Source organism: Acanthochromis polyacanthus, chromosome 19 (genome assembly GCF_021347895.1).
Source record: "Acanthochromis polyacanthus isolate Apoly-LR-REF ecotype Palm Island chromosome 19, KAUST_Apoly_ChrSc, whole genome shotgun sequence".
In the NCBI taxonomy this organism is placed as follows: domain Eukaryota; kingdom Metazoa; phylum Chordata; class Actinopteri; family Pomacentridae; genus Acanthochromis; species Acanthochromis polyacanthus.
The window spans coordinates 9,792,927-9,806,179 of NC_067131.1; the positions used below are offsets into that span (position 1 = coordinate 9,792,927).

Sequence of the window (13,253 nt, forward strand, 5' to 3'; positions counted from 1 at the left end):
TTTTTATAATCAAAACCAACTAATACATAAAGGAAATGATCAGTAGATGAATCAAATATTAATCTCCAATAAACAAATATAAATATAAGCCTATCAAGCTCCACTTTTCCATTTTTCTTTCTAATTAAATCACAGATTGCGCCTTTATGTTATACAAACGTGACAGGAAAACATGATCTCAGTTTTTATCTTCACAGTATAATGAACTAATTGCCTCCATCTTTGCTGCTCAGTGAGCGTGTGAGTGTTAAGGTGTGGGCGAGTTCTTAAATATTGTTTTTCTTTTGGGAATTGCACAATGTTGGGGTCTTGTTTAAATAATTACAGTAAACCGTTTCAATTAAAGGCCTACGCCAGCTGTGTGTGTGCACGCATGTTTCAAAAATCATCATTTATCTTGAACAGCCCCTTGGGGCCAATAGGCTGAACATACGTGGTGGGATCGGATCTCTCCAACAAACAGGTCAAGTCATTATCTCTGCTCGGCAACATGAACCCGATCCAGCCGCTCTGCCTCGTTCTTCCTCATTTCATTCACCTGATTGAAACGTTGCACGGTTCTCACCTTTCTCTGCTCAAACTGGATTGATTGCAGGTCCATCTCACCCTTTTGTTTTGTCATGTGTGTGTTACCTGGCCGCTTTGTGTGTGTGTGAGCCCTACACCAAAAGCAGTGTGTGTGTATGAGCGAGCACGAGCCTCTACAATGAAACATTTATTCGTATTAGTTTGTGATAACAAGTCGAGGCATTACTTAGGAGTTACCCCCACCAGCGTTCCACCTCCATGTCCATCACTCAAACCATTTGTGAACACATTGATCCTTCCCTCCCCTCCTCCCTCCTTCCCTCCCTCACCCCCTCTATCCCCTCCCCTCCTCCTCTCCCGTGCTGTATATTCCCAGGGTTTGGAAGGAGGAGAGGCAGAATGGCTCAGACAGCCATTGATTTTTATTTTATTGGTCTACTTGTGGAAAGAGGAGGGATCGGGGAGGGCCTGAGAGATGTAACTCTGCAGCTAAGTTTGCTCTTAGTGGAGTGTGTGTGTGTGTGTGTGTGTGTGTGTGTGTGTGTGTGTGTGTGTGTGTGTGTGTGTGTGTGTGTGTGTGTGTGTGTGTGTGTGTTTTAAGGTGGGTTGGGCCTATCTGCTTATGTCTGTCTCGCTGAGACTGTTTTTGTTTTGGGGTAGGGGGTGTTATCTGTCTGTCTGAAAGGTGTGTGTATTTGTGTGTGCTTGTCCAGCCACCTCTGAGAGCCTTCAAAAGCTGCATGTGTGCATCAGTGTGCCCACACTGGTGTGTGTGCGTGCATGTGTGTGTGTGTCATTTAGAGAACTGGGGAATCTGGGGTGTTGATGGAACTGGCACTGGGGACCTGGACCCCAACACACATGCACACACAGACGCACACAACACACACAGCTGAGGTGTATCCCGGTGCTCATTAGAGCTGGTAATAAGGCTGTGCTGCTGGAAGAGGAGGGAAAAAAACAGGGGAAGGAAGAGAGGGAGGGAGGAAGAGGGTGGGAAGGGAGAAAAAGGAAAAAAAATGGGAGATTTTAAATTTTAATAACACTGGTACGATTTTGTAAATCTTTCCTGACAGAAAAGTCCTCATTATTTTCATCTGTCTCCGAGGAGCCTCTCCTCCAGCTTTGCCTCCCCGGGTAAATGGACCTTTCTCTCCCTCTTCCTCTCTTTTTCTCACCACCTCTCTCTTTCTCTCTTATTTTTCACTTTCAGCCGCTTTATTGTCCGTTTCCGACCTTCCTGCCTGCTTTACCTTTTTGCTGTCCTTTACGCTCATCATCTCCACTCTCTCTCTTCCTCCCTGTGTCTTTTACATTACTGCTGTATATCTGTGTATTTCCGGCCTAGTAAGGTGATAGCTGACTGGCTGCCTGCGATGAAGGAGCATCAGGAGCCAATCGAATAGCCAGTACTATGTGCTCTTATTGGCTGACAGTTCAGTTACAGTTACTGTTGGTCTGTCTTCATGTGAAAGGATTTTTTTTTCCACTGGTTGGAGCTTAGAGACAGAAAATACTTGGGGATCATCGTATCATAGTAGGGAGCGAGTGAAGGTAAGCCTCCTCAAACTCAGTGTGTGCAGGAGTGTGTACATGTGGGTCAGCATGCACACTCTTGTACTCTGTGCATCACTCACACATCCTCAACCTCACCCCTCCACACACACACACAGACACACACTCTTCACCCCCCACCTCTATGTCAAGTGTCAAAAATGGAGGATGGATCCGGTTTGATAAGTTCTGTTCTGTCTGGCCACGTGTCAGGACGGGATCAACCATACAGCGGAGGAAAACCATGTTCTTCACTCTCCTACCTCCCAATTTTTGGGGATTTTTTTCTTTCTTTTTTTGGGGTGGGGTGGGGTTGGAGGGGCAGGTGTTGTGTATATGTGGGGCAGGTGTTATTTTAGCTGCTGATAAATTTGAACAGAACCAAAACTGACTTTTTACTACAGCAGCTCATTTGACTCGTGAGCTTACAGTGAAGTGCTTTGCGGGATACAGAACACAAATCTATAGATTAAATCTGCAAGTCACACTATGCAGATGAGTTTTCCAGAGGATTATGAAAACAATCCGTCCTCTGGGATCTTCTTCTCTTTTTACAGACACCAGTAGTTGAGTGACTGAAAAAGCTTCAGTGGAAGATTAGCGAGTATTCAGCAGGTGTTGAATTGGATCACTTTATGTGATCATGACTCTAATGCAGAATAATTTCCCTTCCAGGGTATAATGCAACATAAGTAGGCATTTTTCAGCCTTCTTACCTCTCTGTTGCTTAAAAAAGTGGGATGACTTTTATATCACGCTGCTCATATTTTGATGGGAAACACTGTGGCTCTTTACAGTGTCACAGACACTATTTTTTAGTCTGGATTTCAACATCGGTCAAGTGAATTATGGCGGTACCCCCCTAAACTAACTCCTCCCAGTCTGTCTGGCTGCAGCTGCATGTGTGTGTAATTTTCAATCTATCCTTATGAGGACTAGTGTTGGTTTTAGGATATTTTGGAAAAGTGACGACATTTTGGTGGGTTCTCACTTTCTCACGCCCCTTCAAACGCCTGTTTCAGGGTTAAGACTTGGGGCAACCATGGCTCAGACAGTAGAGTGCATTGCCCACTAGCTGTGAGGTTGGTGGTTCAACTCTTCATTGAAGTAACAGGCCACTGCACAGAAAACTAAATATTTTAATGAGAAGTGCTATGAAGAATCTGGATAATATGCTCTTAAGTGCAGACTATTTACTTACAAAAAGCCTTCACGATAAGCTTTTATTAATCCCACTATGGGGAAACTTGCATTGTTACAGCAGCAAAGTGGATGGTGCAAATTTATAAGATATATCAACAGAAAAAAATACAAAAAAAAGCCAAAAATATACAGTTTCTGACCAATATTGCACAGGTTTTTAAAATGTAAAAATTATTCATAATTCACAGCTATTAGTGTGTTGATTTTGATTTGGTTATAGGATAAGGCTAGAGTTCGTTGTAGGTCAGCAGTGGGGTAAGGGTTGGCTTCTTGTTGTAAGGCTGGGCAAAAGACACCTCATTACTACTGTAAGAAAACGGTTTGATAGAATGTTCAATCATTTTTGCTTAAATGCATTTGATTCAAACTGCCATGAAAATACAGGAAAAGTTTAGTTCCACGAACAAACTTCAACTGTGCTCCTTCACTGGTTCATAAGCAGCCTGTTGTGATAATAAAAGCGTTTGTCCCTCCGTCATTCCCTCGTGACTTCTATTCAGAACTCACCAGTAATAAGGCCTCCTGGTCCTCACCGTCCTGGTCGAGGCTGTGGTTTGTGAAGACCTACATTCGCCCTTGTGAGATAGACTTTGTGGTTGGGAAACACTTTTATGTCCCCTGCCACCTGCATCTAAGCTACGTAGTCTCTGCAGGTTGCTCTGAGAGCTGATGGACTTTATGTCAGGACACCCTTAATTAGTGATATTTGATCCAGGTGGGCCACTCTGAACCCTAATCCCCCTACGGTGCAGTGAATTCACCTGATCACCCTCTGTGCTGCTCCTGTTGTTACTTGCTTTGCTTATTTTATATGTATTAAAATGAAATCATTCCTTTATCCTTATTTATTTGCATGTGTACTTTATATTATCGTGTGTTTTCCATTGCTTTGACATTAGTATTATTACCTGTGTAGCTTCATAAATAGCTAAAGTGATTAACTTAAAATGGAAAAATACGTTTCTTTTAAATCATAATTCTCATGTCTGAAAAAGAAATTATAGTACTATGTCACCCAACTTTAAGTAAGGGCTAGGGAATGCGTTGTGTCAATAAATGTCCTCACAAAGATGGCAAACAGACGTCTCTACGTGTGTGAGTGTCCTCTGGTCAAAGGTGACTCTTGGCTCATAAACTTCACAGGACCTTCTCACTGCACTTGAATTATTGCGAGCATTATAGTAGAGATGTGTGAGGTTATGATCACTGGTTCAGCTTTGCCGTTTTGTCACTGTCAGACACACAGCTGCAAATATTAAACGCACTGTGGCAAAGCTGGATTTTAACCTTAAATCACTCTGCAGACATCAGTTGCTTCAGCAGCTGGCCACTGCTCAGTCTGTATCCGTCTCCTGCTTCGGTGTTCGAGTCGCCACAGATAAGATTAGCTGCTTCATATTGCACTTGAAGACACGTTTTGTTAGATTGGTGTAAATAGAATCAGTTTAGGTCAAAATACAGATTTTTTTTAAAATATGTGTCCCCAGAGGAAAAAAGTTCTTAAACCGCAGCACTGTCATATTCCTTACTGCTTTGAACATTTGCGCGTTTGAAGTTATTCTGTGTTGTTTGCTACCAAATCAGAGTCCTTTAATAAATGCAGATTTTAGAGTTGAACTCTCCCCCCTCCACCTCCACCACCACCACCACCTCCTCGGCTCCTCATCCACGAGGCTAAAACTAACTTCCTGTTAATTTCTAGCCCCCCTCCCCTCTTTTCCCCAGCTGAAAAATGAACAAACAACACAAAGCGAGCTGGCTTCTTCCAACACACACTCAGTCACTCACACACACACACACACACACACACACACACACACACACACACAAGCACCTCCTCTGGGTATTTGGCTGGGATAAATAATCACTGTAAATAATGAATGTCAATTAATAGGGGGAGACGTGGCCTTGCTAAGCATGCTCTGATTAGTGTTTCAGTGGGATCTCCTCCCCAGCTGGCTTCAGCCAATCATCTCAGCCTCATCCAAACACCAGAAGCAGGTTGGCCTATCGTCGCATCTCTAATAGCGATTCTGCTCATACCGTAGCACAGGAATGTAGAGGCCATATGACAAATGCAGTATGATAATTTATTTTTAATAGTGTCTTGCTGGGGATTTTTTGTGGTTTAAGACAGGACTTGTATGAGCAGGATGTAAAAATTTACCATATTTACATAGCTGCTTGTGCTGTTGGTTTACAGTACAGAGTGTGAATGTGTCACAATAATGTATGCATTTATTCAAGGATGTAAAGCAGTGCTGCTTACAAACGGTAGCTGCAGTGAGCTCTCCGGTTTTATCCACTCGAGTGTCTTAAAACCGAAAAGAAGTTCATGTTGGAGATTTTACTTTATAACGGAGTCCATGTACAGCTGTGGTTAAAATGTGTTGTGTGTGGCTCAAGAGTCCTTTTGTGCAAAGAAGCTGTGCAAAAGTAGATAAAAAAAAAACACCCACTTCTGTGCAAAGAGCACACATAAAAGAAGATGTAAGCATAAAAAGCTCTTCTGTGATACACGACTAGGCTGTGCGGTGTTGTGTTTTTGTCGTCCCTTCTGCCTCGGCTTTTGAACTGAGTTGCGAGTCCGAGCTGGTGGACTGGAGGAGGCGACTGGTGCTCGGACTTTAGAGGGTAGCGGGGTGACTGAGCAGGCAGCCGGCTCCCCCTCCCCAGTGATAAATGGCCACGGCATGGGCTATTCATCTCCTGCTTAGAGAAGTGGACAGTGCCCCCCTCCCTGCTCGGCCTCTCCTCCACCCCTCCACATGTCAGCAAATGTGATAATTCTCTCATTTGTCAGGAGCAGCGGAGGGTTTGGAATGTGTATGTGTGTGTGTGTGTTTTTGTGTGGTATCACAAACTCTGGAGAATTTTTGGGACACACACACACGAGATAGCTTACTTACTTTCCAGATGCACAACCAGCACCTTCTCCTTCTCTCAGGCCTTGCGTTTCCATTTTATTTTTTTTTTTTTTGCTTCAAAGCCCCCCCCCCCCTGTCAAGTTTACTTCGGTCACAGTGGGAAATTTTAAATGTGCAAAAGAGTGAGTCGTTTTATGGCGAATTCCATCAGTAATTCAGCGATTTTTATTACCTCCAGGAAACTACTGAGCCACTTTTTCCACTTTATTGTGCAAATAAAGTTTTAGAGGCTGTCTGCTATGTGTGTGTGTGTGCGTGTCGTTGTGTGTCATGCCTGTTTAGAAGCGTTTTGTATATTTATACGTGTACACAGATCAGTGTGACATTTTTACGGCGCCTACAAATCAGTGTGCGAGCAAATCAGGGAAAAATTAGACATTTTAGAGAGCGGCTTTATAGAAAAGTGTTGCAGATTTGGAAACGGTGTGCGTTTTCCTCTCCCGTGCTGGTGACTGTATACCGATAAATACCACAGCTTTCAAACCTCATGGTGACTATTAAACACGATAAGCCTGCAGTTGACGGATGGTCATTTAGTTTGCACATAAACATGTGACTGTTTTACTTTTCTCTGTAGAATCTGCGTGACCTCTGTGAACCTTCCCTGATCTGTATCGTCTCTTTCTCTTTTTTTTTTTCCCCCTCTCTCTCTCTCTCTCTCTGCAGGATCATCCAGAACCGCATCCTGGTCTTCATCCTCGGAGCCATCATCCTCCTCACCATCATCCTGGCCATCTATTTCAATCTGCGAGGCCACTGATCTCCCCTGTACACACATAGCCGCTCACTCCCTCCCTCGTCCTCCCCCTCCTCCCCGACACAAATACAAACACACACACGCGTGATTAATAGCGACAAAAGCGTTGTTCTGCTGTAATTAGGACAAATGGTCCCCATGAATCACTGTTTCCAAAGCCTGACAGGGAGCTTTTTTTTCCATTTCTCTCTCCTTTCATGTTTGCTGTGTCTTTTTACTTTCCCCCCCACTTTGCGCTTCCCTTCCTCTTTCCCTTTTTCTTTCTTTTTCCTCTCCTCCTTTCAGTTTAGTTCCCTGTCAGGCTCTTTCTTACATCTCCAGGGACAAAAGATAGTTTTTACGATATTTTTCTTCATGGTGTCGCCCTCCGTGTGGTTCTGCAGCCCATCCTGTCCCCAGGTGACCACGACCTGGGTCTTTTTTTTTTTTTTTTTTTTTTTACAATGTTTGATTCAGGGTGTGTGTGCGCATGCATGAAAGACGGGAAGAGACTGAAGTTGTGCACATGTATGTATGTTTGCACACTCATGAGTAACAGTCATGGATCGGGCGCCCACTCTGTCACCGACACCACCGGCAGACACACATACTGTAACGCGCTTCTGTAAGTAAATGATTCAGCTGTTCTTCATGTAGCCCCTACGCAGCACAGAGGACAGTGCCTTCAGATAAGATATGCTGTTCACGCTCCTGCTTTAAAAGCCTCAGCAGAGCCCGAAATAGACAAGTTGACGCTGCCTTGAAAAGTAAGGATGCACATGCAAAGGTTGAGGTCAATTCAGCTTCCTGTTCATTTAATCAAGGTGAAAGTTTGTTTTATTTAGAGGAAGCGGTTTGTTTGCGGCTGCTGCTTTCGGAAATAAGCATTTCAAATACGCTTGGAGATTGAAAAATATGAAATAAAATTTGTTCTTTTATGACTTTTTTAGTACAAAAGTGAACTGATCTCAACCTTTGCGAACGCAGCACATAAATAGAGAAAGAAAAGTTTCTTCCAACATTACAAACGTCTTTAATCTCCATATTTCTTACATTTACACCTTCCAACTCTTAGCTCCTCTTGTAGAACATTCTAGTCATCATACAGTATGTACTAACATTTAAATGGACATCATGTATAGTGTTTTTGCTCTCAATACAAGTGATACTGTTGCTATTTATTTATAAATGCAGATTTTTTCGATTAAACTTCCTGTGATAGAACTGTACAGTATATTTCATGGTGTTAAAACGTATTCAGAATTAACATTAATCGCATTGTTGTATTTTTTTCTTGATTTGGGGTGTTCGCTGACTGCACACCAGGACCAACTGAAATGTCTCTAGTTTTGCATCTTACAGTTTTTTCCCTCCTTCTATAAATGGATCTAACTTGTTTTAGAACTTGTACTTTTTTGTTCTATATTTTCTGTGTCAACTTCTGAGGATTTGCGATGCAGCCCTTGTTTCTGTGTTTATCTGTACGCCGACTGATGATGTGATACGTTTGCAAGGTGTTTGAAAATTGAGTTTACTTGCTGTTTAATTCTTCATGGGAAAGCCATTCTTCAGGGGGGGTTTGGAGAAAAAAAAATCAAAATTTAAGAGCACATTTGGAGAATTTTCAGAAGTTGAAATGCATGAAGGTGAAGCTACAAACAAACACAGCGGAGTCTTGGAGTGCGTCTCTTGCGGTCGACTTGGTGGTTCCCAGCGAGGACATTTGTTATTCTGTTTCAGGGCCGCAGTCTTCATTTTCGAAGATGCCGGGGAGCCCCAGCCCCCCCCCACACACCCCAAAGCCGCCTCCCCTATCGGCCACCATTTCACAGGCCGCCGTTGCTCGCTTCAAAGCCTCAAATTAATGGCCGACAAAATCGTGCGCCTCTGACCGTCCCATGCGGGGCCGACCCACCAAGAGTTATCATTAAAGTCGAGGAATAATGAAAAAAAAAAAGGGGAAGGAAGTGAATGAGAAAGCGCAGAGGGGGTGAAATCCCTGGCAGTTTGACAAACCTCATCTGGTAATGACCCTTGGCGGTTGTGTTTTCACCCAAAGTCCACCGTGTGTGTGTTTGTGCAGCCTACCTACATGCTGATGTGCTCTCTTCTCGTCCTCCCTCCATCTCTGCCTCCCTCCCCATCCCTCGTGCTTCCTCCCCCCCGCCTCTCTCTCTCTCTACCTCTCCTGCCACCTTTTCTCCTCCTCCCTGTCCTCCCCTCCGCTGCCTCCCTCCCTCCCAGCCTGTCAGATGAGCGGAGCGGTAGCTAGCGAGTGAGCGGTGGAAGGCAGCGTGGCGGCGGCTTCTATTTGAAGTTGTAATGGTGTCAAAAAGTCAGGGCTGACTGACAGACGTCAGTCCCACAGGGCCTCATTAAAAACAGACCCACTTGACAAGGAAATAATTGAGCGCCGGCGACAACTCGGGGGCCCCTCCGCGTTTTTAGATGTTTTTATTTTCTTTTCATTATTAGTGCCGAGCTATTATGTTCATTAAGAAATGGCATTAAAACAAGTTTTTAAAAGCGGGGAAAGGGAGGGAGGGACAGAGGGAAGGCAGGATGCATGGAGGTGGGGAGATAACGATTTGTTTAGAGCCCCCCGTTCTGTTTTATTATTTAAACAGGAGCACTGTCATGTGATACCTTGGCAGACGTTGGCTATCATCTCTCTCCTCTCTCTCCCATCCTCCCCCTTTTCCCCCCTCTTTTTCTCCTTTGCTCATCCCTCTCTCTTTCTCCCCCAGCTTTTATCTTCCCCTCCTCTGTCCGCCTCCATCTCTTCTTTCTCCACCTGCGCATCTCTGACTCTCTCCATCCCTTTTCTTTCTTTCTCTCCCTCTGAGCAGCGGGTGTCATTGGAATATGAACTAGATTATTCATCAGTGCCCCCCCACCCCACCATCACCACCACCTCCTCCTCTCCCTCCATCCACTGATTTGGTTTTCGACAAGCGTCTCACCGCAGAAGGCTGAGGATGAAAACTTGTCAAAAATAGGTTATATCTTATTCCAAGGGGCAACAATAGCAGCAGGTACAGACACCTTTTAATATTTAATTTAGACGGGTGTTAACCCTCCTTAAGTGACTGGAGCCGCGTCTTCCATACAGACGCCGGGAGAGAGGAAATGGGGGGGGGGGCGAGCAAGAGGGAAGGGCAATTAATTATTTGATGTCTGAAAAGTGATTTTGAAGCTCTCCCTGCCTTCTCCTGTTTGCCAGAGATGAGATCGAGTCTTTGGGTGTCCCTGTTCGTTTTTCTGCACACGTCTTCAAGCCCTTCTGTCCTGTGAGAGCTGAAACACCTGAATCACATTTAGATCCACGCAGTAAGCGATCATATGGTCTCTTATTTTTGTCAGTGGAAACGGAGTGATCTTTTGCGCCACCGTCTTGCGTCAGTCTGCATCACCGGCATCCCCTTGTGCCCGTGCTTCAGCAGTTATTCTCCCCGGCCCTTTCTACAAGGTTTACATAAAAGTTCTAAAAGGAAGGTTCCTCAACAAGGAACCTCTGTGATGCACCACCATTACAAAAAGCCCTGATGTTTGTCAGCCATTTAAGACGACAAGGGATTGTGACAAGCCTCGTTTGAGCTGTCTGTCCCCCAGCGTAGGGCGGGCCTTAAACAGGATAAACAGCGCCAGTGGTGGGATCACAACGGGAGGGTGGGTGCTTCATCTTCAGGAGTGTCCATGATGCTGTCACCCACCACACACACACACACACACACACACACACACACACACACACACACACACACACACACACACACACGCACACGCACTGTATGTATTAAGAGGCCCTGCAACAACAGGAAACTAAACAACACAATGGCTCTGTTTGAGAACTACAATGAATATTCTTCTGTTTGATTCAGCAAACGCACAAAAAGTGCATACACACTGGCACACGTATGGTGGACGCGCCGCCATAAAAACACACACACACACGCTCCAGTGTACGGCTGTTAGAAGAGGAGCCATGTTCTCCATTTGTACACGCCACCAGTCCCAGCAGAATGGCTTTCTTTCTCTCATCAGCCCCTTTATCTGGCGTTTCTTTTTCGCCCCATCAGCGCTGTCAACCGTTTTATTGGTGTTTGTGCTCACAATGAAATGACAATGGCCCCCATTATTGGAGGAAGTCACAGGGGCTGCAGCCATACATGCGTGGATGTTTGTGTGCTTGTGCGTTGCTACGATGTGGCCCCCCCGTGTTGTTGGGATGGAGAGCTTGGTGTAAGAGGTGATGCTGAATCGTCCGTATGCACAAATATCTGTTCGAGTCCATCTGTCGTGTCCATATGACTCATGTTTCCCATCAGACCAGAGTTTTTCAGGTCATCCTGTTTGACCAATCAGACTCTAAGCTGCTCCCAACTTTTGTGACCTCTGTCAGTGTCCGTGTTGTTTGACATCTGTGATTAAAGCAGTTCTGAATCTCCAGGATGCTGTGTCATAACTTGGACTGAACACAAACACTAGATGGGGTACCTGTCTCTGTGGCTCCTCGGGAAAAGAAGATGAAACCAGGAGATTTTTCTGATTTTGATGGAGCCTTGTGTTGGAGACTGTCTAAAATGTTTTGCCATGGAGACAACAGAAACACAGAGCCAGCAGGTCACAGTTAGGCTGAGCCAGGCTGAAGCACTCGGCATCCCCCTCCCCACCTCTTTCCTCCTTCACTCCCCTTTATCTCCATCGTAGCCTCCATCTCTGTCCCCCTAGAATACTGCCACAACCTTTGAACTGTAATGAACACTTTACCACTACAAAGACATATAGTTGTAACCAGCCATGTCATTTGCATAATAATGAGGAGACGAGGAAAATGGAGCTGGAGAAGGAATTCTCTTTGTCAGTGTTTGCATGCCCTTTAGTTAAATTCCTAAATGTGACTAACTGTGTGCAGATAGTTTTACAGTTCATCCAAGTAGTTGTTAAAGACGTGACTTTTCGATCACCTAGGAGCAATCGATTTCTTTTGCACTCAGGCAAAAGGAAAGACTAAATTCTGCAATCGCTCTGCTTTTGTCTCGTACAGTTTCTCCTCTGCTGCTGTTAGTTTTAAAAGACAAATGATACAAAGAGAAAGAAGACAGAAGGGGAAAAGGGAGGAACGAGTGCAAAAGGAGCCAGGTTGCCTGGGAGGCACTGAGTGGCCTGGATGTTCTGAGAAAGGAGGGTTTAGTTGGGCTCGCCCCTGTACAGTAATTTACTTTGCATACGGTGTCTTAGACACGATTCTAAATTTCCAACTGGGAGGCATCAGTGGAGGAATCACTGTCTTCAAAAGACGGCCTGCCAGTCACGCTCCTCCCGTAGCCGGAGATCTGAGCGTGCGGTGATAACCCGCGACATCTTTCTGGAAAAACGGGGAGTCGATCAGCTTTGATGGAGCACATCCGCCATGACAGGCTACTGAGGAGCTCGCTAATGAACTGGGGAGGGGGGGTGGGCATCGCTTAGCAGGAGAGCACAGAGAAGAAGGGTGGTAGAGTGGGGGATGGATGGATGGATGGATAGACGGGTGGATGGATGTATTGAGAATGTGTTTTCTATGAAGCAGCCTCCGCTCCGAGACATTCAATGGGATGGAAAAGCGCCTCGATAAGAAGGAGAATGAAATGTGTGTTTGCATTGTCTGGGAGTAAAAAGGGCATCCCCTCCAACACCCCCGTCAGCCTGTTAGCTGCTTCCCCCTCGATGCTACCTCCGCCTCAGATGGTTGGTGGCAATTAAACATTCATGAGAAGGTATCCAATCCCAGATCTCTCCGGCCAGTTTTCTCCACGTAGGCCAGGAAGTGAGATTGGATTCTTGTGAGGGGGGCCTGTTGCAGGCTGGTGACTGGGGTCAATCGAATCCAGAGTCCAAAGGTTACACAACCTGTATGATGTCTTGGTTCATGAAAGAATCCAGGTTTGGCCTCACCTGTTTCTCACTTAAAGGCGGACATTAAACAAGCAAGTCAGACTCTCAAGCCCCTTTGACTGGTTGATATGTTGGACCAGTATAGTTTACTCAAGTCCCATTTACTCACAAGATTCCATCAAGCTGCCAATTATAAAGCAAGCTTTCCCCAAAACACCTCCAACACAAACATCCTTGCAGACACAAAGCTGCATCTCCTAAAACACACACAACTTTACCGCAGACACACACTCACACACACACTCACTCCCCTCGCTTAGCTTTACACACAAACACACACCTCTCTATTGAGACGTATGGATGTGGCAACAAAATGCACAACTTTTTGTTCATCTCAAGGACTTGTGAGGGCCCAAGTGAACTGAGAG

The 13,253-nt window shown here is 45.1% G+C and overlaps 1 protein-coding gene across 4 annotated transcripts in view; it reads left to right on the forward strand.

Moving 5' to 3' along the window:
• The window catches only part of vti1a (vesicle transport through interaction with t-SNAREs 1A), a 119,717-nt gene extending 108,320 nt beyond the window's left edge, over positions 1-11,397 (forward strand). For all 4 annotated transcript variants that reach the window (XM_022191751.2, XM_022191750.2, XM_022191749.2 and 1 more), the window contains one exon: positions 6,879-11,397. Coding sequence is in view for 2 of the 4 variants with exons in the window: in XM_022191749.2 (XP_022047441.1) it covers positions 6,879-6,972 (94 nt within the window). In the remaining 2 variants the exon portion in view is untranslated. The remainder of the gene's footprint in view (positions 1-6,878) is intronic.
• Positions 11,398-13,253: the final 1,856 nt, after the last annotated feature.